The following is a 24711-nucleotide window of genomic DNA, read 5'->3' on the forward strand; positions in this document are numbered from 1 at the left end:
ATTAATCTGTTGATTTGAGAATGATAACATTAATAATTATTATTTTGTATTTCCCTCTAAACAATTATTTTATTATTATTTTATTATTATTCTTTTTTCTACAAAATAAAAATTTCTTTCTCCAATAACGGGATCAAATTATTATTTATAAATTTATAATAAAATTTATTTATACAAGTAAAAGAAAAAGATTATATAATGCTATATAAACAATAATCTTTTTCTTTAAATATTTATGCACTTGTAAAACTTATTTCTAGTTGGAATCACAAAATGCATACGTATATGTAAGCTCGCCTATAAATATAAAATAGATTCAAGTTTGCCTATCGTTAATAATAATAAAGTTTAAATTATTCATCACTGTATATACATACATACATATAAAATAGGAAAATTTAAAAAAAAAGTTATAACGATATAAAGAAGCAAACGAAAAAAAAAATAAGGAAAAAAAAAATACCATATTTTCTTTATACATAGAATTTGTATACATTGTGACAATTATATATATATATAGTATATATAAATATATAGTATGTTAATATATTAGTAAAAGTAAATACTACCATGAGATGCATTATAATAAAAATAAATACTACCATGATGCATTACTACTATATCTTAGAAATAACAAATAATTTTTATAATTATTATGTTCTATAGGTACACTGTGTTTTCTAAATAAATACGATGGAAAATCATTTACTATAGGACAATCGTGCACAGTTGCAATAACTGTTGTATTTTCTGTTATTGCATTCATAAATAATTAAATACATACCTTTACGTTTACATAAATACTAACTGGGTTACTAACTTGTTTCGTACCATGTATCGTTAAACATTTTCCAATTCTTCTTGCATTATATGGATCGCAAGTGTAATGCGAAGAAACAGAACAAAGTGTAATCCTAGAAAAGGTACAAATATTTCTTCTTCTATTATATTTTGAAAGTTAGAAATGCAATCATGTTTAATTAGTAACTTTACCAACCCATTAGTCTTTTCCCATAATTTTACATTTTAGAACGTAAACTATACTCGGTTACTACATCGACTGAAAAAAAAAAATTATAAACACATCTGTTATTTGGTAAATAAAAAGAAATATCATTTTGAAATTAATAGAAAAGTTTAATATTAAAAAATAAATAAAAATACTTACCAATAAAAAAAGTGAAGTTTTTTTTTGAGTAAGATCATATAATTTTTCATCCGCTATATTAATAAAATTATACACAACACTATAACTTTATAACAATCACTAGTTTAAACAATTTCAAAGCTTATAAACCTTTGTTTTTATTAAAATAAATTGCACGACTTGCCTGTTGCTTAAAAATCCCCTCCATTGTATTATTTCCATAATACGATGACATATTAATAAACACAATAATATAAAAATTCACTAGAAATATGAAATTAAGACACACATGTTTTTCTCTAGACGTATCAAATTTATAAAAATCTATTAACAAGTAAAAACAAAAGATTATTATATGAAAAAACAATAACATTTGTTATTATATTTCAATTTACGTATTAAATAAATATAATAGTAATTAATGCCGATGTTTTTAGATTATATTGAGCAAATTATCATAGAAAAATTTAACAAACGTGTAATTAAAAAATGACAGTATTACTAAACTAAATACGATTTTGAATGTTCGCGGGTATCGATTGTTGAATAATACGAAAACTATCGAAGATAGCCGATGTTTGGCAGTCGAATATACAAACTCGTACGTCGATGTAGAGGAACCATTTCTTTCTTACTAAAATCTATTCTCCAAATGAAATTAAATAAAATACTACAATAATCTGACATTATTTTATATGCTTATTAATTTGTAATATATTTTCTATAAAATACAAATATTTAATCTTTAATCTTGACAATTTCGAAAATTTTAATTAAAAATGAATCAAAGCCTATAAAATACGGGCCTGGTTTGTTCGTGCAAGTGCAAGAGAACGACAATAGCATTCTTCCATCATAAAAAATGGCTTTACTTGCAAGAAACATCTGTAAGGTACTTTCTCAGGTAACAAAATGCTTCTTTTTTAAATAAAAAAACATTTTTTCGTCTTCCAATCAATTTGAAATAGTATTAGATTTTATTATATATACATATAACCTCTTTTAATTAATTCGATAATATTTAAGATATTAGTACGAAAATGTATTACATCTACATCGTACATATATTTAATTGTTTAAATATTTTCAATATTACTACTACAAATATTGTTTATACGTTTAATAAAATTCATTAACTAATCTACCTCTTAATATCAATATATAATTAATTACTTAATTATTTAGTTAAATTAATTTAATACTCGATATAGATTTCCATTTCGCAAATAAGATTATTTTTGATGCATTTGCATAATCATTCCTTTCACGTTTAATCCTCTCAAAATTAATAACAACAAATACTCTTTAATAATAATTATTATTATTATTGTAATATATTATTATTATGATTAAATGTATTTTTATTTTATTAACAGTCTGCCCAAAAAGGGTCTATTAGGCCCTTACATATAGGAGCAGTTCTTCATAAAGAAGCTGTAAGTTTTATTATAAATATTCCTTTTTTTTTTTTGTTTTTCTATGTGTTTCTATTTCATATGATTTTAATTTTAGGCGATTGAACCGGAAGGAAAAGTAAAATGTACTTTAATACCAGGAGACGGTGTTGGGCCAGAACTGGTAGTATCCGTTCAAAATGTTTTCAAAGCGGCCGACGTCCCTGTTGAATTTGAACCTTATTTTTTATCTGAAGTTAATCCGACATTGAGTGCACCGCTTGATCAAGTCTCCAACAGTATTGCCAGGAACCGAGTTTGTTTAAAGGTATTTATATACATTTTTAAATATTTTGTTTTATCATATTCTTTAAATTGTATAATATTTTTTATTTATTCTTTTCATAGGGTATTTTAGCTACACCAGATCATTCACATACAGGAGAACTACAAACATTGAACATGAAATTACGTAGGAGTTTAGATTTATATTCTAATGTAGTACACGTTAAATCACTGCCAGGTGTCAAGTCTCGTCATCAAAATGTAGACTGCGTTATCATCAGAGAGCAAACCGAAGGAGAATACTCTGCCCTGGAACACGAATCTGTAAAAGGGGTCGTAGAGTGTTTGAAAATTGTAACGGCAACTAAAAGTCAAAGAATTGCCAAGTTTGCATTTGATTATGCGGTGAAGAATAATCGTAAGAAGGTCACTTGTGTTCACAAAGCGAATATAATGAAATTGGGTGATGGTCTCTTCTTGAAATCGTGTCATGAAATTGCTAAATTATATCCTAGGTGAGAACTCATATTTGATACACTTATTTACATGCTAGTTGTATATTGGACTATAACAGCTTTAATGGATTATATTTTGTTCATTACATTAGAGTTACATTTGAGACTATGATCGTGGATAATTGCACCATGCAAATGGTGTCCAATCCTCATCAATTTGACGTTATGGTGATGCCTAATTTGTATGGTAATATCGTTGATAATTTAGCTTCTGGATTAGTTGGTGGTGCTGGAGTAGTTCCTGGTGCTACATATAGTGCAGAGTGTGTAGTTTTTGAACCGGTAAGATTATATTTATTATCATCATTTATTTTCAATATTTATTTTATTATTTAATATGTATTTGTAATTTATAGGGTGCAAGACACACGTATTCGGAAGCTGTTGGTAAGAATGTTGCTAACCCAACAGCCATGCTTTTATGTGCTGTCAAGTTGCTTCATCACGTTAATTTGAAACGTTATTCAGAACAAATCAAAGATGCATTAAATAGAGTCCTAAACGATGGAAAAGTTCTTACTAAGGATTTAGGCGGCCAAAGTTCGACGACCGAATTTACAACTGCGATAATAAATTGTCTTCGTTAATAATACTTAATATCAAATGATCTGAGCTTAAATTTAAGAAGTATTATGTAATATAGAACAAATTTCATGAGAGAATCGTAACATCTCTAAATGTTAGTAGTATTGTCCAGTGTTATAGAGTTTATTTATTTATTAAAAAACGAAAACAAATTTTTCGGAATCAGTCAAAACAAAGTGACACAGTTTCCTTTAGGACGTTAAAGGAGATGTATCTTTTAATGTGTCCTAAAGACGCACTTAATGTTATTAATACCTATACATTACTAATGAAGGTAATTATAGGTCAAATAGAAAAATTATCTAGTTGTGTATTATATCGTTATATGCAACTTGTACAATAAACTACATTGCCTCATACTGATTTTCTATTAATAATGTTTATTTTAAAAAATAGAAATCAGTAGCTACAAGTTAAATGTTCCTTTATTTCTGTGATTTTATAATAATTTATAATAATTATTATATCGTACATATATAAAGTCCATATTATGTCATGTAAGTTAACTTTATTTAAAGATTACGTTTGATATCGAAATACTTCAAGGTTATTTTAATTCTCAATTTTAAATCTAGGTGGCGCCTGAAGCAAATAAAAACTTTCTTCTGTCATTAACCAGATGGCAGTTCGATCTTCATTCGTTGGCAGAACTTAACCAAAGAAGAATAAAATAATCCTTCTCTTCCATTTTTGATAGTTCGTGAAGCTGACAGTTCATCCTAAAAGCGGGGATCGAAGGATCGCCCGCAGAGGAAGGTTTTTGAAAATACTTTGAGATAGTGTAGGACTCGGGATGGGCGACTCCTTGGACGGCTCCGGGGAACCGTCCCCGGAGTCTCAAAACATTGCGATCGTTGAATATCATTCGTTCGCTAATTATCTTTGTAAGGCAGTTAAAATTCTCTCTCCTGACGAAGACGTGGTGCCATCAGCTTTTAACTTGGCACTCGAAGATAAGAATAATCAAGAAAGCATAAGAAAGTTCATTGGGGACTCACAGGTCTGGGCACTTTTCATTCAAAGAGCTTCGAGTAAAGGTAAACTCCGAAAAAAACAGTAGTTCTCAACTTATATTTCATTTATATATATGCATATATGTACGTATGTATGATGTGGGTGTATATGTGGGTTTGATGTATGAGCACAGTATAAGCATAGTGTGTGTAACTGCATACACATCATATACATATGGTCGTACATATGTGTGTTCATTCTTGAGGATACCTTTTGTCCTTTTACATGCGTTATCATCCTCCTCCATTGTGTTGCACTTTTAAACGCAACGGTACTTACTCTTTGTATTAGTCCTAAAAGAAAAGAAAATGGTTCATTAAAAATCAATGCGTTACTTCAGACGACATCCGAGATTCGCCAAGTGATTCTCATATATGTCTTTCTGAATTATGAGTCATACACCGGTGAGAATCGATACACGCGCATATATCGACATTCTATCTATCCTTTTCACCTTCTCTCTTTCTCTACTCCCCCCCCTTTCTCTTTCTCTCTTTCTATCATTTTATCCTTTTCTATTGTCTTCTCTCTTTCTCTTTTCTTTTCTACCGATTTTTATTATAAAATTGTAATTATAAATCATTTTGATTTAATATATAAATAATTTTAATGAATAATATGTTAATTAAGAAGAGTTTCTAAGCTTACGTCCTTTAAATTTTTTTTCTATTTTTTATTTTGATCGATACGTCATTGGATGAAGATTACCGGCTAGAGTCAGCCATCTTTATTTTTTTTATTGAGTTATTTAGAATCCTTGATTTAAAAAAAAATTAATTTATTCGTTTGTATTCGTCGTTTAGTTTAGAAAAAATAATATTAAACATAATTATGTATGTAAGAATATGTTTGGAATATTTTATACGTAATATAAAATGAAAATAAAATTATTGTATTTTTTATTTTTATTACAGAGGAAGATGGAGGAGAGGGAGATGAAGAAAAAGAGAATACAAGTTATTATATGTCAAATGAGATACATTTCACTAATCCTAAAATGGCCTCCATAGTTTTAACTAAACGTGGTACAGTCGTAGAGGCTGACAAATCTATTCATTCTCAATTACGGTTGGTCACATTTTCCGATGGGCCACCGTATGAAACTTTACATGCTATGAGCAAAACAATGGCACCGTACTTCAAGAGTTATGTCAAAGAAACTGGTAGAGCGGACAGAGATGGAGACAAAATGGTACCTTCGGTTGAAAAGAAAATAGCTCAGCTTGAAATGGGTTTATTGCATTTGCAACAAAACATTGATATACCGGAGATCACATTACAAGTTCATCCGTTAGTGGCAGCTGTTATCAAGCAATGCGCCGAAGAAAATAGGAGACCTAAGGTTTCTGATTTTGGTGACAAGGTCGAAGATTCTACTTTTTTAAATCAATTACAGAATGGCGTTAATAGGTGGATTAAAGAAATTCAAAAAGTAAGATTCATTAAATTTGTTGATAACATGCAGTATTGTTAACTCTAATAATATTGTACTATGCAGGTAACCAAGTTAAACCGTGATCCAGAATCTGGAACAGCATTGCAAGAAATTTCATTTTGGTTAAATCTGGAAAGAGCTCTGCATCGTATTCAAGAGAAACGAGAAAGCGTTGAGATCTCTTTAACTCTTCGTATTCTCAAACATGGCAAACGTTTTCATGCGACCGTGAGCTTTGACACGGATACAGGATTGAAACAAGCATTGGCGACAGTAAACGATTACAATCCTTTGATGAAAGATTTTCCTATCAACGATCTATTATCTGCAACAGAATTGGAAAGAATAAGAGCAGCTGTACAACAAATTTTCATGCATTTGAGAAAGATCAGAAGTACTAAGTATCCAATACAAAGAGTTTTAAGATTGGTGGAAGCAATTTCTAGAGATTTGAGTCAACAACTTCTCAAGGTGTTAGGTACACGAAGACTCATGCATATTCCATTCGATGAATTTGAGAAAGTAATGAATCAATGCTTTGAAGTGTTCATATCTTGGGACGATGAATACGATAAATTAACCGGATTATTGAGAGACGTGATAAAGAAAAAACGAGACGAACAAATGAAAATGGTATGGCGTATTTTGCCGGCACATAAAAAGTTGCAAACACGAATGGAACACATGAGACGTTTCCGTAGACAACATGAACAGCTCAGAACAGTTATTGTACGTGTACTTAGACCTACTGTTTGCCAAATTAACAATAATGCTACTATTGAGAATCCTGACAACGACAATGTCAAAGTAGAATTTGCATTGGATGCTGCGGATGCTAACGCGATCAGCGAAGTTAATTTGGCATACGAAAATGTTAAAGAAGTTGATTGTCTCGACATTACCAAAGAAGGTGGAGAATCTTGGGAAGCTGCTGTGCACAGATACGAAGAACGAATAGAACGCGTGGAAGCTCGAATCACTGCGCACCTTAGAGATCAATTGGGTACTGCAAAAAATGCTAATGAAATGTTTAGAATCTTTTCTAGATTTAATGCCCTATTTGTGAGATCACATATACGCGGTGCTATCAGGGAATATCAAACGCAATTGATTCAAAGAGTTAAAGATGATATTGAGGCACTTCATGAAAAGTTTAAGGTACATATATTTATATATATATATATATTGTTTTAAACAAAATTCTGACATTAATTTCAAAACAATCTGAGATTGAAATATAAATATATGTTTTTAATACATTTAATTTATGTAGGTTCAATATGCACAAAGTAAATGTTGCAGAATGAGTATAGTTAGAGATTTACCACCTGTTGCTGGATCTATAATATGGGTCAAACAAATAGATTATCAACTTACTATGTATTTGAAACGCGTTGAAGATGTTCTAGGTAAGTTTAAAAACGTTCTTGCGATTCCTTGATTCTCAATTCAATATTATTTTATGATTAATATTATTATTATTTTATTTATTAGGCAAGGGTTGGGAAAATCATATAGAAGGTCAGAAATTAAAGGCAGACGGTGACAGTTTCCGTTTGAAGTTATCAACGCAAGAAATATTCGATGATTGGTCGCGTAAAGTTCAGCAAAGAAATTTGGGTGTTACCGGACAAATATTTGCGATAGAAAGCATACGTTCAAGAACTAGTCGTGGGAATGTATTGAAATTAAAAGTGAATTTTCTTCCCGAGATAATAACGCTTTCCAAGGAAGTAAGAAATTTAAGGAATCTTGGTTTCCGTGTACCTTTGGCCATCGTAAATAAAGCGTATCAAGCGAACCAACTTTATCCCTTTGCAATCAGCTTAATCGAGAGCATAAGAACTTACGAGAGAACACTTGAAAAGGTAAAACTATAAATTATTCACAAATTTATTCTATTATCTTTAAATTAACATTCCTTATATATGTTTATTTATCTCTTAGAAATGTTTACTATTTTTCTTGTTATTTCTGTGTTCGATATCGATATAAATGTTATTATAGTGATTTATATATAGGAAAAAGAGTCAGTGCTTTGAAAAAAAGAATATAAATAAAACTCTAATAAAAAATAATAATAATAATAATAATAATAATAGAAAATGCTAGGGAATAGTGTGCCAGGTTGAAGAATTTTTTCTATTAGATTTATTAAAATTTCTAATCCCTTGGATCTCCAACATTTTTAGCTTACCAATCGGAGTCCCCACTGTCCCGCATTAAAGGTAGCCCATTATATATGATGCTTCCAGGAACTACTCTATGCATCTTGCCTATTATATCTGCAAATATATTTCTGTCTGCCTGCTTAGCTATTTTGTAGATAACGTTTTTTACTGTACTGTATTGTACTGTACTGTACTGTACTATACTGTGCAAGACGAGAACTTATTTTATTTTTATATTTTATTTTTATTTTTTGATAGTCAACGTGAACGTTTCAAGGAAGAATTATTTTTCAGTACAAGTAGGATGCTTATAGGAATTCGCAGGAACGTGAACGATTATAAACATCGGTGTTTACTTGATAATGGGCATGTATTTTTATTGCTTTCGATATATAATCTGATTTAAAAAAAAAAAAAAAGAAAACAACACAAAGAATAATCAAGTAAACGACTGGAAAAGGTATTATTGAAGAATTAATCGAAATATCCAAAAAATTTTCCAACATTTTGCTCTAGCTTTTGTAGTTGTTAAATTTATTTTGAAAATAACAAACTCGTATTCGTTCTCTACAAGTTATTATTATTATCGAATTAAAGCGAAAAAAATGTGAAGTTATTTTTTTTCTTTTTATGTATATGAATAAGTTAAATATATTGATATTAATTACGATATCAAATATAATTAGTATTTATAAAATGAATATGGGAAAATACTATGCCAGTATATATTAGCCAGTGTATAATTTAAATATCTTTAATTTTGCATTGTGCCAGTTTGTCCATTACTGAATGGTACTCTGTATTTAATGTCGTGAAACTGTATCACAGAATAGTTTGAAATTAATATTATATAATATCATTGAATTATCATTGATTAATATTTTCTACAGATCGAGGATAAGGCTAGTATCATACCTTTGGTCGCAGGAATGCGAAAAGATGTTTTGTCCCTTATTTCTGAGGTGAGTTATCTCTTTGTAAAATAAATATCATTTTATTATATAATTTTATATATAATTAATTTAATATATTTTTATAGGGTATTGCTTTAATTTGGGAAAGTTACAAACTAACTCAATATGTTCAACGTTTGTCAGACGTAGTTGTCTCTTTCCAAGAAAAAGTGGAAGATTTGTTAGTCGTCGAAGAACAATTGGACGTGGACGTTCGCTCGTTGGAAACTTGTCCTTATTCTGCAAATACCTTTGCTGATATATTATCGAAAATTCAAAAATCTATCGACGAATTATCATTGAAGAATTATTCCAATTTGCATATATGGGTAGCAAGATTGGACGAAGAAGTTGAGAAAAATCTGGCAGCAAGATTGGAAGCTGGAATAAAAGCATGGACGGATGCTCTTACTGGTCGAAAGAAAGAAGTAGATTTAAGTATGGATACGGATGCACCCGCACAACCGACGCATAAACCAGGCGGTGATCCAAAAATTCAAAATCAAATACACGAAGTTAGGATCACTAATCAAACGATGTATTTATATCCGAGTATCGAGGATGCAAGATTTCAGATAATGCAGCAATTATTTGCATGGCAAGCTATTGTTACTTCTCAAATACGCCTTCAAAGTTCTAGATATCAAGTAGGTTTGGATAAACCTGAATCAGGTACTTATAGAAATTTATTAACTAAATTACCAGCTGGTAAACAACCATTAGAAGCTGCTTACGAGGCAGTGGAATCCAAGATGAAAGACGTTGCCGATTATGTAGATCAATGGCTACGATATCAAGCTTTGTGGGATCTTCAACCGGATAATCTTTATGGGAAATTGGGTGAAAATATTAATTTATGGATGAAGTGTTTGAACGATATCAAGAAAACAAGAACAACATTCGATACTTCGGATACCAGACGTGAATTTGGACCTGTTATTATAGACTTTGCTAAAGTACAGAGTAAAGTATCATTGAAATATGATTCATGGCACAAAGAAACTTTAGGTAAATTCGGAACTCTTCTTGGAAACGAAATGGCTAGTTTCCATACACAAGTATCCAAATCTAGGAGCGATTTGGAACAACAATCTATCGAAGCAGCTAGTACGTCAGATGCAGTTGGTTTTATTACATATGTGCAATCTTTGAAACGTAAGATGAAAGTATGGGAAAAACAAGTTGACATATACAGAGAGGGTCAAAGGATTCTTGAACGTCAAAGATTCCAATTCCCATCTTCTTGGTTACACGTAGATAATATTGAAGGAGAATGGGGTGCGTTTAATGAAATAATTAAGAGAAAGGATACGAGTATTCAAACCCAAGTTGCTTCTCTGCAAATGAAAATAGTTGCTGAAGATAAAGCGGTTGAAGCAAGAACGATTGATTTTCTTAGCGACTGGGAGAGAGGTAAGCCAGTCGAAGGTCATTTACGTCCCGACGATGCTTTACAACAACTTCAATTATTTGAAAGTAAATTTGCGAGGCTCAAAGAAGAAAGAGACAATGTTGCTAAAGCAAAAGAAGCTTTGGAATTACAAGAACCAGGCGGTGTATCTACCAGCGAAGATAGAATGCAAGTGGTATTTGAGGAACTTCAAGATTTGAGAGGAGTATGGTCAGAATTATCACGAATTTGGGCACAGATTGATGAAACTCGTGAGAAACCGTGGTTATCGGTTCAACCAAGAAAGTTACGTCAACAATTGGATACTATGATGGCTCAATTAAAAGAACTACCAGCCAGACTGAGACAATATTCTTCGTACGAGTATGTTAAAAAGATGTTGCAAAATTATACTAAGGTAAATATGCTCATTGTTGAATTAAAATCTGATGCATTGAAAGAAAGACATTGGAAACAATTGACAAAACAACTTAGAGTTAATTGGGTATTGAGCGAACTTACTCTCGGTCAAATATGGGACGTCAATCTTCAAAAGAATGAATCTATCGTTAAAGATATTATTCTTGTCGCGCAAGGTGAAATGGCACTGGAAGAATTCTTGAAACAAGTAAGAGAATCTTGGCAAACTTATGAATTAGATTTATTGAACTATCAAAATAAATGCAGATTGATCCGTGGTTGGGACGATTTGTTTAACAAAGTTAAAGAACATATTAATTCGGTAGCTGCTATGAAACTCTCACCATATTACAAAGTATTCGAAGAAGAAGCATTAACTTGGGAAGAAAAATTAAATAGAATAAATGCATTGTTTGATGTCTGGATAGATGTACAAAGACGTTGGGTTTATCTCGAAGGAATTTTCTCTGGCAGTGCGGATATTAAAACTTTGTTACCAGTTGAAACGTCAAGATTCCAAAGCATCAGTTCAGAATTTCTTGGTTTGATGAAGAAGGTATCTAAATCTCCTATGGTTATGGACGTTTTGAACATACCTGGTGTACAAAGAGCACTCGAACGTCTAGCAGATTTACTTGGAAAGATTCAGAAAGCTCTTGGAGAATATTTAGAACGAGAACGAACTTCCTTCCCAAGATTTTACTTTGTTGGAGACGAAGATTTATTAGAAATAATTGGCAACAGTAAAAATATAGCGAGACTACAGAAACATTTCAAAAAAATGTTTGCTGGTGTAACAGCCATTCTTTTGAATGAAGATAATACAGTTATTACTGGCATAGCTTCACGAGAAGGAGAAGAAGTCATTTTCCAAACACCTGTATCAACCATCGATCATCCCAAGATCAACGAATGGTTAACTCTCGTTGAAAAAGAAATGCGTGTTACATTGGCATCAAGCCTCATGAAAGCCGTACAAGAGATAAAACAATTCAAAGATGGTAATATCAATGCACAAGCATTCATGTCCTGGTGCGATAATTTCCAAGCTCAAATAATAGTACTTGCTGCACAAATTTTATGGTCAGAAGATGTAGAAGCTGCTCTTCACGAAGCTCAAACCGATCCAAGTAAAAATCCATTGGAAAGAGTACTTCTTCAAGTCGAAGGTACTTTGAATGTTTTAGCAGATTCTGTATTACAAGAACAACCACCGTTAAGACGAAAAAAATTAGAACATTTGATCAACGAATTTGTACATAAACGCACAGTTACTAGAAGATTGATCGCTAACAAAGTTTCCAATCCGAAAGCATTCGAGTGGCTATGCGAAATGCGTTTTTACTTTGATCCCAGGCAAACTGATGTCTTGCAACAACTTACAATTCATATGGCGAATGCCAAATTCTATTATGGATTTGAATACTTGGGTGTACAAGATAGATTAGTACAAACACCTTTAACCGATCGATGTTATTTAACTATGACGCAAGCTTTGGAAGCGAGACTAGGTGGTTCACCGTTTGGACCAGCTGGTACTGGAAAAACGGAATCTGTTAAAGCTTTGGGTCATCAACTTGGAAGACTCGTCTTAGTTTTTAATTGTGATGAGACCTTTGATTTTCAGGTAAATTTATAAATTAAAGAGATACAATTTATAGATTAAATGTACACCAAAATAAATTATTATAAATATATATTTTATTTGTTATAGGCCATGGGTCGTATATTTGTTGGTCTATGTCAAGTCGGTGCATGGGGATGTTTCGATGAATTTAATCGTCTAGAAGAAAGAATGTTGTCAGCAGTATCCCAACAAGTTCAAACTATCCAAGAAGCTCTTAAGAGTCAAATGGAAGGAAAAAGAGAAGGAACACTTTGTGTAGAATTAGTTGGAAAACAAGTTAGAGTTTCAACTGACATGGCCATCTTCATTACAATGAATCCTGGTTACGCGGGTCGTTCTAATTTGCCAGATAATTTAAAGAAATTGTTCAGATCCTTGGCTATGACTACACCTGATAGACAATTGATTGCAGAAGTAATGCTTTTCAGTCAAGGTTTTAGATCTGCTGAAAAATTGGCTTGCAAAATTGTACCCTTTTTCAAGTATGTAATTAACATTAATATCTATAAAATAATTCTTATTTTTTTTTTATTGCACTTGATAATATTATGTAATTAATATTCCAGATTATGCGACGAACAACTTTCAAATCAATCCCATTACGATTTCGGTTTGAGAGCTTTAAAATCAGTGTTAATATCTGCCGGAAATGTTAAACGTGATCGTATTCAAAAGATTAAAGAAGGTATGCATGGTCGTGGGGAAACGAATATAGATGAAGCTTCTATTGCAGAAAATTTACCCGAACAAGAAATCTTAATTCAATCGGTTTGTGAAACAATGGTACCAAAATTGGTAGCTGAAGATATTCCATTGTTATTCAGCTTATTGAACGACGTGTTCCCTAACGTGAATTATACACGTGCTGAAATGAAAGGTATGTCAACAAAAAAATATAAATTTGTAATACAAGAAGATCATTAAAATATGTTTTATTATACTTTTTCCAGGCTTAAAAGATCAGATAAGAAAAGTTTGCGCAGAGGAGTATCTTGTATGTGGGGAAGGTGACGAACAAGGAGGAGCATGGCAAGAAAAGGTAATCTATTTGTTTCGTGTTATTTAACTAATACATTTAGCGGATTTTGATATGCATGCGAGGGATTTCTTTAATAATAATCCAGGTGCACAAATTCTAATGCTTAACATTTATACTTCATGCCTACTCAGGAAATAATAGGCGAAACTTGGATAGAGAAGGTGAGGCCTGAGTATATATACTTTTACATAATTTTTTTATTATGCTATCATTATTATTATATATGTAGATAACCATATGTGTGTTATTTTAATTTGATCAACATTATATCAACATTTATTATATTTTTATAATTTTGTTGATGTACAGGTTCTTCAACTGTATCAAATATGCAATTTGAATCATGGCTTGATGATGGTTGGACCAAGCGGTTCTGGAAAAACGATGGCTTGGAAAGTATTATTGAAAGCTTTGGAACGATTCGAAGGAATAGAAGGAGTAGCTCATGTTATCGATCCTAAAGCTATCAGCAAGGAAACATTGTACGGTGTTTTAGATCCGAACACACGCGAATGGACGGATGGATTGTTTACCCATATTCTTCGTAAGATAATTGACAACGTGAGAGGTGAAATAAATAAACGTCAATGGATAATATTTGACGGCGATGTAGACCCTGAATGGGTGGAAAATCTAAATTCGGTCTTAGACGATAATAAACTTCTTACTTTACCAAATGGCGAACGTTTAAGTTTACCACCTAATGTAAGAGTTATGTTTGAGGTACAAGATTTGAAATATGCCACTTTAGCAACAGTTTCTCGTTGCGGTATGGTGTGGTTCTCAGAAGATGTATTGTCGACGGAAATGATATTTGAAAATTACATGTTACGTTTAAGAAACATTCCATTAGAAGATGGCGAAGAGGAACCTCTTAGTAAAAAAACAGCGGAGAAGGAAGATAGCGTGTCACCAGCATTATCTGTGCAAAGAGAAGTCGCTAGTATTTTGCAGAGTTATTTTGCACCGGATGGATTAGTTGTAAGATGTTTGGAATATGCTATGAAGCAAGAACATATAATGGACTTTACGAGATTAAGAGCACTCAGTTCACTCTTCTCTATGTTGAATCAAGCTGTTCGTAACGTTTTACAATATAATCATAGCCATACAGATTTTCCATTACCAAGCGAACAACTCGAACGTTATATGCCTAAATGTTTAATCTACGCATTGCTTTGGAGTTTTGCCGGAGATGCCAAATTGAAAGTTAGATCTGACTTAGGAGATTTTATTAGATCTATTACGACAGTACCTTTACCGGCGCAAAGTAACATTCCAATAATAGACTTTGAAGTTAATATACATGGGGAATGGCTACCATGGAGTAACAAGGTACCTCAAATCGAAGTTGAAACACATAAAGTTGCCACACCAGATATTGTTGTACCTACTTTGGATACAGTAAGACACGAAAGTTTGTTGTACACGTGGTTAGCTGAACATAAACCTTTAGGTATATTGTATTTATTTATTTCATTTAATATATTAACGAAATAAGATACTTTATTTATTTATTTATACTAATACTAAATTTTGTTCAATAGTACTTTGCGGTCCACCTGGTTCAGGAAAGACTATGACCCTTTTCTCTGCATTAAGAGCTCTACCCGACATGGAAGTAGTTGGTCTAAACTTTTCATCTGCCACAACACCTGAATTATTACTCAAAACCTTTGATCATTATTGCGAATATCGTAAAACACCTAACGGCGTTGTACTTTCTCCCGTGCAATTAGGAAAATGGCTAGTTTTATTCTGCGATGAAATCAATTTACCTGACATGGACAATTATGGAACTCAACGTGTGATATCGTTCTTAAGGCAACTCGTTGAACACAGAGGCTTTTATAGAACGAGCGATCAAGCTTGGGTAACGTTAGAAAGAATCCAATTTGTTGGTGCTTGTAATCCGCCAACAGATCCAGGAAGAAAACCACTCAGTCATAGATTCTTACGACATGTACCAGTCATTTACGTCGATTATCCAGGAGAAACTTCGTTGAAACAAATTTATGGAACATTTACACGTGCTATGCTCAGGTAAATTTAACAAATTTAATTGTTGTACTCTGATTACTCGTATAACACTAAATTATTAAGATTAATATTATATTTTAAATCGTATAATATAGATTGACTCCTTCTTTGAGAGGTTACGCAGAACCATTGACAAATGCTATGGTAGAATTTTATTTAGCTTCACAAGAAAGATTTACACAAGATATGCAACCCCATTACGTTTATTCACCCCGTGAAATGACACGTTGGGTACGTGGAATATGCGAAGCTATCAGACCATTGGACAATCTATCGGTCGAAGGTTTAGTTCGTTTGTGGGCACACGAAGCACTCCGTTTATTCCAAGACAGACTCGTCGAGGATTCCGAACGTGCATGGACAAACAAAAATATCGACACTGTTGCTATGAAACATTTCATGGGTGTTGATAAGGAGAGAGCTTTGACCAGACCAATTTTATACAGCAATTGGTTATCCAAGGATTACGTGCCTGTTAACAGACAAGAATTGAGAGATTACGTTCGTGCAAGATTGAAAGTATTTTATGAAGAAGAATTAGATGTTCCATTAGTTCTATTCGATGAAGTTTTGGAACATGTTTTACGAATCGACAGAATTTTCCGACAGCCTCAGGGACACTTATTACTTATTGGTGTCTCTGGCGCTGGTAAGACGACTCTGTCTAGATTCGTAGCATGGATGAATGGGCTATCCATTTTCCAAATAAAGGTATACTTTTATTTAATTACATCATACATTTATGTCGCCATTTGTTTATTTCTTGGTTTTCTATGAAATTTGTATTAACGTTAAATCACCTAATCTGATTTAAAAGGTTCATAATAAATACACTGGTGAAGATTTTGATGAAGATTTACGTCAAGTATTAAGAAGATCTGGTTGCAAAGATGAAAAAATAGCTTTCATACTCGACGAATCAAACGTTCTGGATTCTGGTTTCTTAGAACGTATGAATACATTATTGGCTAATGGTGAGGTACCTGGATTATTCGAAGGTGATGAATATACGACACTTATGACTCAATGCAAGGAAGGAGCCCAACGGGAAGGTCTAATGTTAGATTCTAACGAAGAATTGTACAAATGGTTTACTGGTCAAGTTATGAAAAATTTACATGTCGTATTTACCATGAATCCAAGTACCGACGGACTCAAAGATCGTGCTGCGACATCTCCAGCATTGTTCAACAGATGCGTATTGAATTGGTTTGGAGATTGGTCAGATAATGCATTGTTCCAGGTTGGAAAAGAATTTACTAGTAGAGTTGATTTAGAAAGACCATCTTGGAAGTGTCCAGATTTCTTCCCATCCGTCTGTTCGCTTATTCCATCTCAACCAGCTCACAGAGATGCTGTTATAAATGCGTGCGTTTACGTACATCAAACATTACACAAAGCAAACACGAGATTGACTAAGAGAGGCGCACGAACGATGGCTATTACTCCTCGTCATTATCTTGATTTTATTAATCATTTTGTTAAATTGTATCAAGAAAAGAGAAGCGATTTGGAGGAACAACAATTGCATTTGAATGTTGGATTAAGTAAAATCGCTGAAACTGTCGAACAAGTCGAAGAAATGCAAAAAAGTTTGGCAGTCAAGTCGCAGGTAAATTTACATTACAATATAAATAATTATAATACAATTAAATACATTGTGTCGTAATTATTATTAAAACAATTGTGATATAAATCAAATAAAACTTAAGCTCTTCAACGTTTGTGTTCATTTAATTTAAGGAATTGCAAGCTAAGAACGAAGCAGCCAATGCTAAATTAAAACAGATGGTAAAGGATCAACAAGAGGCAGAAAAGAAGAAAGTACAAAGTCAAGAAATTCAACAGCAACTTGCTATACAAACGGTTGCTATTAATCAAAAGAGAGACGACGTTATGGCTGATCTTGCACAAGTAGAGCCAGCAGTTATCGACGCGCAGAATGGTAAGGTTCTATTTTTACTTAATAAGAATCATATATGTTCATCATCGTTATCACTTCCATCATCAGACATATGTTTCATATATTACAATATTATTTTTAATTTATTATTATTATTATTATTATCATAAAAAAAATGAACGGCATGATTTATATACGATTGATGATTTGAACATCGAAATTAGCCGTGAAGGGGATTAAACGTCAACATCTCGTGGAAATCCGTTCTATGGCGAATCCTCCAGCAATCGTTAAGCTAGCGTTAGAATCGATTTGTCTTTTACTCGAGGAAAATGCAATAGATTGGAAACAAATTCGTACTGTTATAATGAAGGACAGCTTCATACCCACTATCGTCAACTTCAACACAGAAATGATCACGTAAGAAGTTACAGAACTAGGGGTCTGCTGAATGTTCGACGCGCACGTGTTGATTAATCTAAAATTTAAGATTAATCTTTAAACAAACAAACAAACAAACAAAAAACCCAAACCAAAAGCCGTATAACTGCTTGATACATGTTATGTTTCTTCATTACACATTCCTTTGTTAATCATACTACAATAAGCGTATTAATATACATGCAAGTTAGAAGAAAATATTTATTTGCATTTATATTAATAATTTTGTCTCTCGTATGTACATATTTTACATGTTACAAATTTGTATGTCTAACTTATTTGTAGGTATGTCCAAACGAAATACGTGATTTATAATCGCTAAGCTTCTTGTATCATAATCTTGAATAACTTAATATCTAATATAGTTTTTCTTAGTATTATATAAAATTGTTTCTTTTTCGTATAGCCGTGAAATCAATAAAGAAACAGCATTTAGTCGAGGTTCGTTCTATGGCGAATCCACCAGCTATCGTCAAAGTTGCATTGGAGTCTATCTGCTTATTGCTTGGTGAAAATGCCAGTGATTGGAAATCTATACGCGCAGTCATCATGAGAGACAATTTTATCAATACCATTGTCTCTAATTTCAGTACTGAGGATATTACGTAAGCATGCTTCTATGTTTGTTTCCTTCACTAAAATGCTTTAATTTATAACGAGAACAAATACGCATATGCTTGCACGTCCAATAATTTCTAAATATTACCGTTACTAATTGTTAAATTACATGTTTATAATGTTTAACTAATGCACAACGTTATATGTGATTGCTTTGATTGAAAAAAGGGAATTTATTATGTAAATTAATGAAAGACATTTAATATTATATTTAAACGCAATATTTATCCAGTGACGAGGTGAGAGAAAAAATGAAGAGTCGTTACTTAAGCAATCCTGATTATAACTTTGAAAAAGTTAATCGTGCCAGTATGGCTTGTGGACCATTAGTAAAGTGGGCTACTGCGCAGGTAAATAAATCAAATTCATATTTTGAAATGTTTCTTTTATTTATACAATAAATATATTACAGATAGAGTATGCCGATATGTTGAAACGAGTCGAACCGCTGAGGGAAGAACTTCATTCTTTAGAACGACAAGCAGAAACGAATAAATTGAAAGGGGAAGAAGTTAAGAATTTGATAGCCCAATTGGAACAAAGTATAGCGTCTTACAAGGAAGAATACGCCCAGCTTATTTCACAAGCGCAAGCTATTAAAGCTGACTTAGAAAGTGTTCAAGCTAAAGTAGACCGATCGATTGCTTTACTTAAATCGTTGGTTATTGAAAGAGAACGATGGGAAGCAACGAGTGAAACGTTTAAGAGTCAAATGTCTACCATAATCGGTGATGTATTATTATCGTCTGCATTCCTTGCTTATGCTGGATATTTCGATCAACATGTAAGCGATCAATTATTTTTATTTCAATTTCTATATAATTGATAGATACTCAAAATATAAACTTATATTTTTATAGTACCGTCAAAATCTTTTCACAACATGGTGCCAACATCTTCAACATGCTAATTTGCAATTCCGTGCAGATATCGCAAGAACGGAGTACTTGTCTAATCCAGACGAACGTTTGAGGTGGCAAGCAAACGCATTGCCGACCGATGATCTGTGTACGGAGAATGCTATAATGTTGAAACGATTTAACAGATATCCATTAATCATTGATCCTTCAGGACAAGCGACTGAGTTTATAATGAACGAGTTTAAGGATCGAAAGATAACGAAGACTAGTTTCTTGGACGACTCGTTTAGGAAAAATTTGGAAAGTGCATTACGGTTTGGTAATCCATTGTTGGTACAAGATGTTGAAAATTACGATCCCATATTAAATCCAGTATTAAATAGAGAACTCAGAAGGACTGGTGGACGTGTATTAATCACACTCGGTGATCAAGATATCGATCTTTCACCTTCGTTCGTAATATTCTTATCGACGAGAGATCCAACGGTTGAATTTCCACCAGATATTTGTTCTCGTGTTACATTCGTCAACTTCACCGTCACCAGGAGTTCATTACAAAGTCAATGTCTCAATCAAGTTCTCAAAGCTGAACGTCCAGACATCGACGAAAAGAGATCTGATTTATTGAAACTCCAAGGAGAATTCCACTTGAGATTAAGACAATTAGAAAAATCATTATTGCAAGCATTAAATGATGCCAAAGGCAAGATTCTCGATGATGATTCAGTTATTACAACTTTAGAAACATTGAAACAAGAAGCTGCTGATATTAGTAAGAAAGTAGAAGAGACTGATAAAGTAATCGCAGAAATAGAAACAGTTTCTCAGCAGTATATGCCATTATCTCAAGCCTGTTCAAATATGTATTTCACTATGGACAGTTTGAATCAAGTACACTTTTTGTATCAATACTCACTGAAAATGTTTTTGGATATATTTACATCAGTTTTATCGCAAAATCCTAGATTGACTAACATCTCCGATTATACGCAAAGATTGTCCGTTATTACCTGCGATCTTTTCTCAGTTTGTTACGAACGCGTTGCTAGAGGAATGTTGCATACGGACAGATTAACGTTTGCTTTATTACTATGTCGTATTCATTTGAAGGGCATCGCCACTGAATCGACATACGACAGCGAGTTTACATTCTTCCTCAGAGGAAAAGAAGGTGTGTTGAATATTCGTGTACCACCTGTACCATACTTGAGTTCCGAACAACAGGAAGCTATGATGCGTATAAGTATTAGACTACCAGCTTTTAAGAAGCTTGCTGAGAAAATCCAAGAGAACAGTGATTTTGCTGCATGGTTGCAATCTCCAACGCCAGAAACTTGCGTACCTAAACTTTGGGAGGAAGAGAAACCATTGTCACCGATTGGTACCGCTATGCATCAATTGTTGCTGATTCAAACGTTCCGACCAGATCGTGTAATCGCAGCTGCGTCGTTGGTTGTCATATCAGCACTTGGAGAATCCTTTATGGCAGCGGCAGAAATCGAACTTGACTTTGCTTCGGTCGTAGAGAATCAATTGAAAGCAACAGTTCCAGCATTACTTTGTTCGGTGCCAGGATTCGACGCATCGAGTAGAGTAGACGATTTAGCAGCAGAATTGGGTAAACAAATAGCAAGTATTGCTATTGGTTCTGCCGAAGGTTTCAATCAAGCTGACAGAGCTATCAACATGGCTGTTAAGGCTGGTAGATGGGTAATATTGAAGAACGTACATCTTGCACCGCAGTGGTTGGTTCAGCTCGAGAAAAAATTACATAGTCTACAACCACATGCCAGTTTCCGTTTATTCTTAACGATGGAAGTCAACCCGAAAGTGCCAGTTAATTTATTAAGAGCTGGTAGGATCTTCGTCTTTGAACCACCACCTGGTATTAGAGCAAACTTACTTCGAACGTTCAGCACGGTTCCAGCATCTCGCATGATGAAAGCACCTAACGAAAGAGCTAGGCTTTACTTCCTTCTCGCATGGTTCCATGCTATTGTTCAAGAACGTCTTCGATACGCACCTCTGGGATGGGCTAAGCATTATGAGTTCAATGAAAGTGACTTAAGAGTTGCCTGTGATACGCTCGATACTTGGATAGAAACCACAGCTATGGGTAGAACCAATTTACCACCAGAAAAGGTACCTTGGGATGCTTTGGTGACATTATTATCTCAATGTATATATGGTGGTAAAATTGATAACGATTACGATCAAAGACTCCTTACATCATTCCTACGAAAATTGTTCACTCCGCGTTCATTTGAAGCAGACTTTGCATTGGTCGCTAACGTAGACGGAGCTCAACAAGGAAGTCCAAGACATATTACAATGCCGGATGGCACCAGACGAGATCATTTCCTTAAGTGGATCGAATCCTTAGCTGATAGACAAACACCTTCTTGGCTTGGATTACCTAACAATGCTGAAAAAGTACTTCTAACGAATAGGGGAACAGATCTAATATCTAAGTTACTCAAAATGCAACAATTAGAAGACGAGGACGAATTAGCATACTCCAACGAGGAATCATTGGTCACACCTAGCAGAGAAGCTGAAGCTGATGGTCGTCCATCTTGGATGAGAACTCTACATAATTCAGCGTCCACCTGGTTACAATTGTTGCCAAAGAATTTACCAACTCTTAAAAGGACTGTGGAAAATATCAAGGATCCTTTGTACAGATATTTCGAACGGGAAGTTAACAGCGGAGCTAAACTATTGCAAGATGTTATTCATGACTTAGAAGATATTGTATTAATTTGTCAGGTATTATTATTAATCATATTTGAATATAATATTTTACGATATAAGAATGCATGTATATAATGTATTTTGTTGTTGTTGTTGAACAGGGTGAAAAGAAACAGACAAATTACCACAGAACAATGTTATCCGAACTCGTTAAAGGTATTTTACCAGGTGGTTGGAGAAGGTATACCGTTCCGAGAGGTTGCACCGTGATACAGTGGATAACTGATTTTAGTCATAGAGTATCTCAACTGCAAGAAGTATCACAACTGGTTTCACAAGGTGGAGCCAAAGAAATTAAGGTATACATTTATTTATTCCTACTCGATTCTCATATATATTGTTTATTTATTTTTCATTCTAATCATTATTTTATCAACACACAGAGTTTCCCTGTTTGGCTTGGTGGTTTGTTAAATCCCGAGGCTTACATTACCGCAACGCGACAATGCATCGCACAGGCTAACAGTTGGTCTCTCGAAGAGTTACAATTGGATGTAACAATTGGAGACGGTGATAACATAGCCACGGATGATTGTTCGTTCGCAGTAACCGGCTTAAAATTACAAGGAGCACAATGTAGAGATAATCAATTGTATCTTACGTCTACCATTATGACAGATTTGCCGGTCACCATGTTGAGGTGGATAAGATCGTCAACGGAGGAAGCTAGAAAGGGAAAATTATCTCTACCAGTATATCTGAATAGTACTCGTACTGAATTACTTTTCACCGTTGATTTAAATATCGCTCCTAGTCAAGACCCTCACAGCTTTTATGAGAGAGGTGTAGCTGTGTTGACATCTACTGCTTTGAATTAATCTCTTTATTTATACAATATTTTTTCTTCTTTAGTTCAAATTAAGTGTTTAGATAAAGAAGAAGAAGAAGAAGAAGAAAAAAATATTAAGGGGGAAAAAAAATAAAAAGATACTAAACACTTTTCGCTGCTATTATAAAGCAACGTTAATAATAAAATTTATTTCAAATCATATATAGATAAATATAAATATATGTAGAGAGAGAAAGAGAGAGAAAGAGTTGTCTTAAAAGACAAAAATAATAATGAATAATACGAAAGCTTGTAACATTTTAATAATTATACTAATTATAATAATATAAAAACAGAAAATATGTAAATTCCACGAAGCGTTCGTTGGATGTAACTTTTAAAACGTGCAAAAGATTAAAAATTATTTAATGCGCCCAGCGTCATTATTAATTAAACGAAACAAAAAAAAGAACAAAATATAAAAAAAAGAAACAAAAATTAAAATACGTATTTATAAAAAGAAAAGAAGAATTAAGAGGCGGTTTATTAATCGAAAGAAAAATAAGCAAGCAAAAAGAAAATATGATTGTAATATATATTTCGCTTCATTTTTTATATACACATTTATCTCTTATCGCTGCAGCTCTTGCTATTATTGTTGCTTTGGGAAATTGTTTGCTCTAAACAAAGTTACATTATGTTGCTCAGATGTAAGTTATAAAGTAATTAGAAATATTTATATCGATAATAATTCAATGGTATATTTAAATAAGTATGTATGTACATACACCCCGCACACAATGAGATTGTTGTATGTGGGATATTTTTTTTTTATTCAGCGTTGCAGCTATTTTTTATTTTTTTTCTGTTAATAATAATCATAATAATAATAATCATAATAATAATAATAATAATAATAAACAATCAAATAATTTCAATTATAATTAATCAATTTCGCACAGCTATGGCCTATTTGTAAATTGAAACACTTACGAGTTTCTTTCATGTGATTGTTATTTATAATAGTCGTAAGATTTGTTCTATTTAAAGAAAAAATACTTATTAATATTTTTTAATAGAATGTTTAATATTATACGCGTAAACATTATTTTGTTAAATTGCTGCACCGCTTGAAGAAAAATATCCTATGATTCAGTAATAAGGTCTTCACATATTACCGCGACTCATGATTACTTTATTTATTTATTATAATGTATAGGTATATCTTTTATTTAATGTTTACAAATAATTATTACAAAAAAAAAAAAATAGATTATGAATATTGCAAGTTTTTTTCTTTTTCTTTTTTTTTTTACTACTACTAATGCTACTACTATACTACTACTACTAC

At 32.7% G+C, this 24711-nt stretch overlaps 2 protein-coding genes and 1 long non-coding RNA gene across 10 annotated transcripts; 2 read left to right on the top strand and 1 right to left on the bottom strand.

Moving 5' to 3' along the window:
• Positions 1-716: 716 nt before the first annotated feature.
• On the bottom strand, positions 717-1353 carry LOC122515754. The gene is made up of 3 exons (XR_006303370.1): positions 1169-1353; positions 998-1060; positions 717-914 (listed from the first exon to the last, which is right to left on the bottom strand). It is a non-coding gene; the product is annotated as an uncharacterized LOC122515754 (long non-coding RNA).
• Positions 1354-1886: 533 nt separating this feature from the next.
• Positions 1887-4285, top strand: LOC122515756 (isocitrate dehydrogenase [NAD] subunit beta, mitochondrial). Its single transcript, XM_043633183.1, has 6 exons — positions 1887-2051; positions 2524-2583; positions 2660-2869; positions 2950-3341; positions 3434-3623; positions 3698-4285. The coding sequence occupies exons 1-6, from the start codon at positions 2010-2012 to the stop codon at positions 3926-3928; spliced, it is 1125 nt and encodes a 374-aa protein (XP_043489118.1). The 5' UTR covers positions 1887-2009; the 3' UTR covers positions 3929-4285.
• Positions 4286-4548: 263 nt separating this feature from the next.
• On the top strand, positions 4549-23582 carry LOC122515755 (dynein heavy chain, cytoplasmic). 8 transcript variants are annotated; one of them, XM_043633174.1, is made up of 23 exons: positions 4549-4963; positions 5855-6372; positions 6439-7533; positions 7649-7784; positions 7870-8243; positions 8568-8603; positions 9437-9508; positions 9586-12936; positions 13024-13418; positions 13503-13813; positions 13887-13975; positions 14107-14136; positions 14285-15431; positions 15523-16018; positions 16111-16726; positions 16833-17627; positions 17759-17960; positions 18143-18338; positions 19210-19327; positions 19390-19761; positions 19838-22606; positions 22693-22890; positions 22975-23582. In XM_043633174.1, exons 1-23 carry the CDS (start codon positions 4720-4722, stop codon positions 23407-23409), a joined length of 13995 nt encoding a protein of 4664 aa, XP_043489109.1. In that variant the 5' UTR covers positions 4549-4719; the 3' UTR covers positions 23410-23582. The 8 variants fall into 8 exon arrangements, with proteins under 8 accessions (XP_043489109.1, XP_043489111.1, XP_043489115.1 ...); XM_043633173.1 differs by lacking the exon at positions 18143-18338 and adding an exon at positions 18766-18964 and having other exon boundaries at positions 4550-4963; XM_043633176.1 differs by lacking the exon at positions 14107-14136.
• Positions 23583-24711: the final 1129 nt, after the last annotated feature.

The sequence above is a fragment of the Polistes fuscatus genome, unplaced genomic scaffold (genome assembly GCF_010416935.1).
Source record: "Polistes fuscatus isolate 324 unplaced genomic scaffold, CU_Pfus_HIC Scaffold19, whole genome shotgun sequence".
NCBI classification, from domain to species: domain Eukaryota; kingdom Metazoa; phylum Arthropoda; class Insecta; order Hymenoptera; family Vespidae; genus Polistes; species Polistes fuscatus.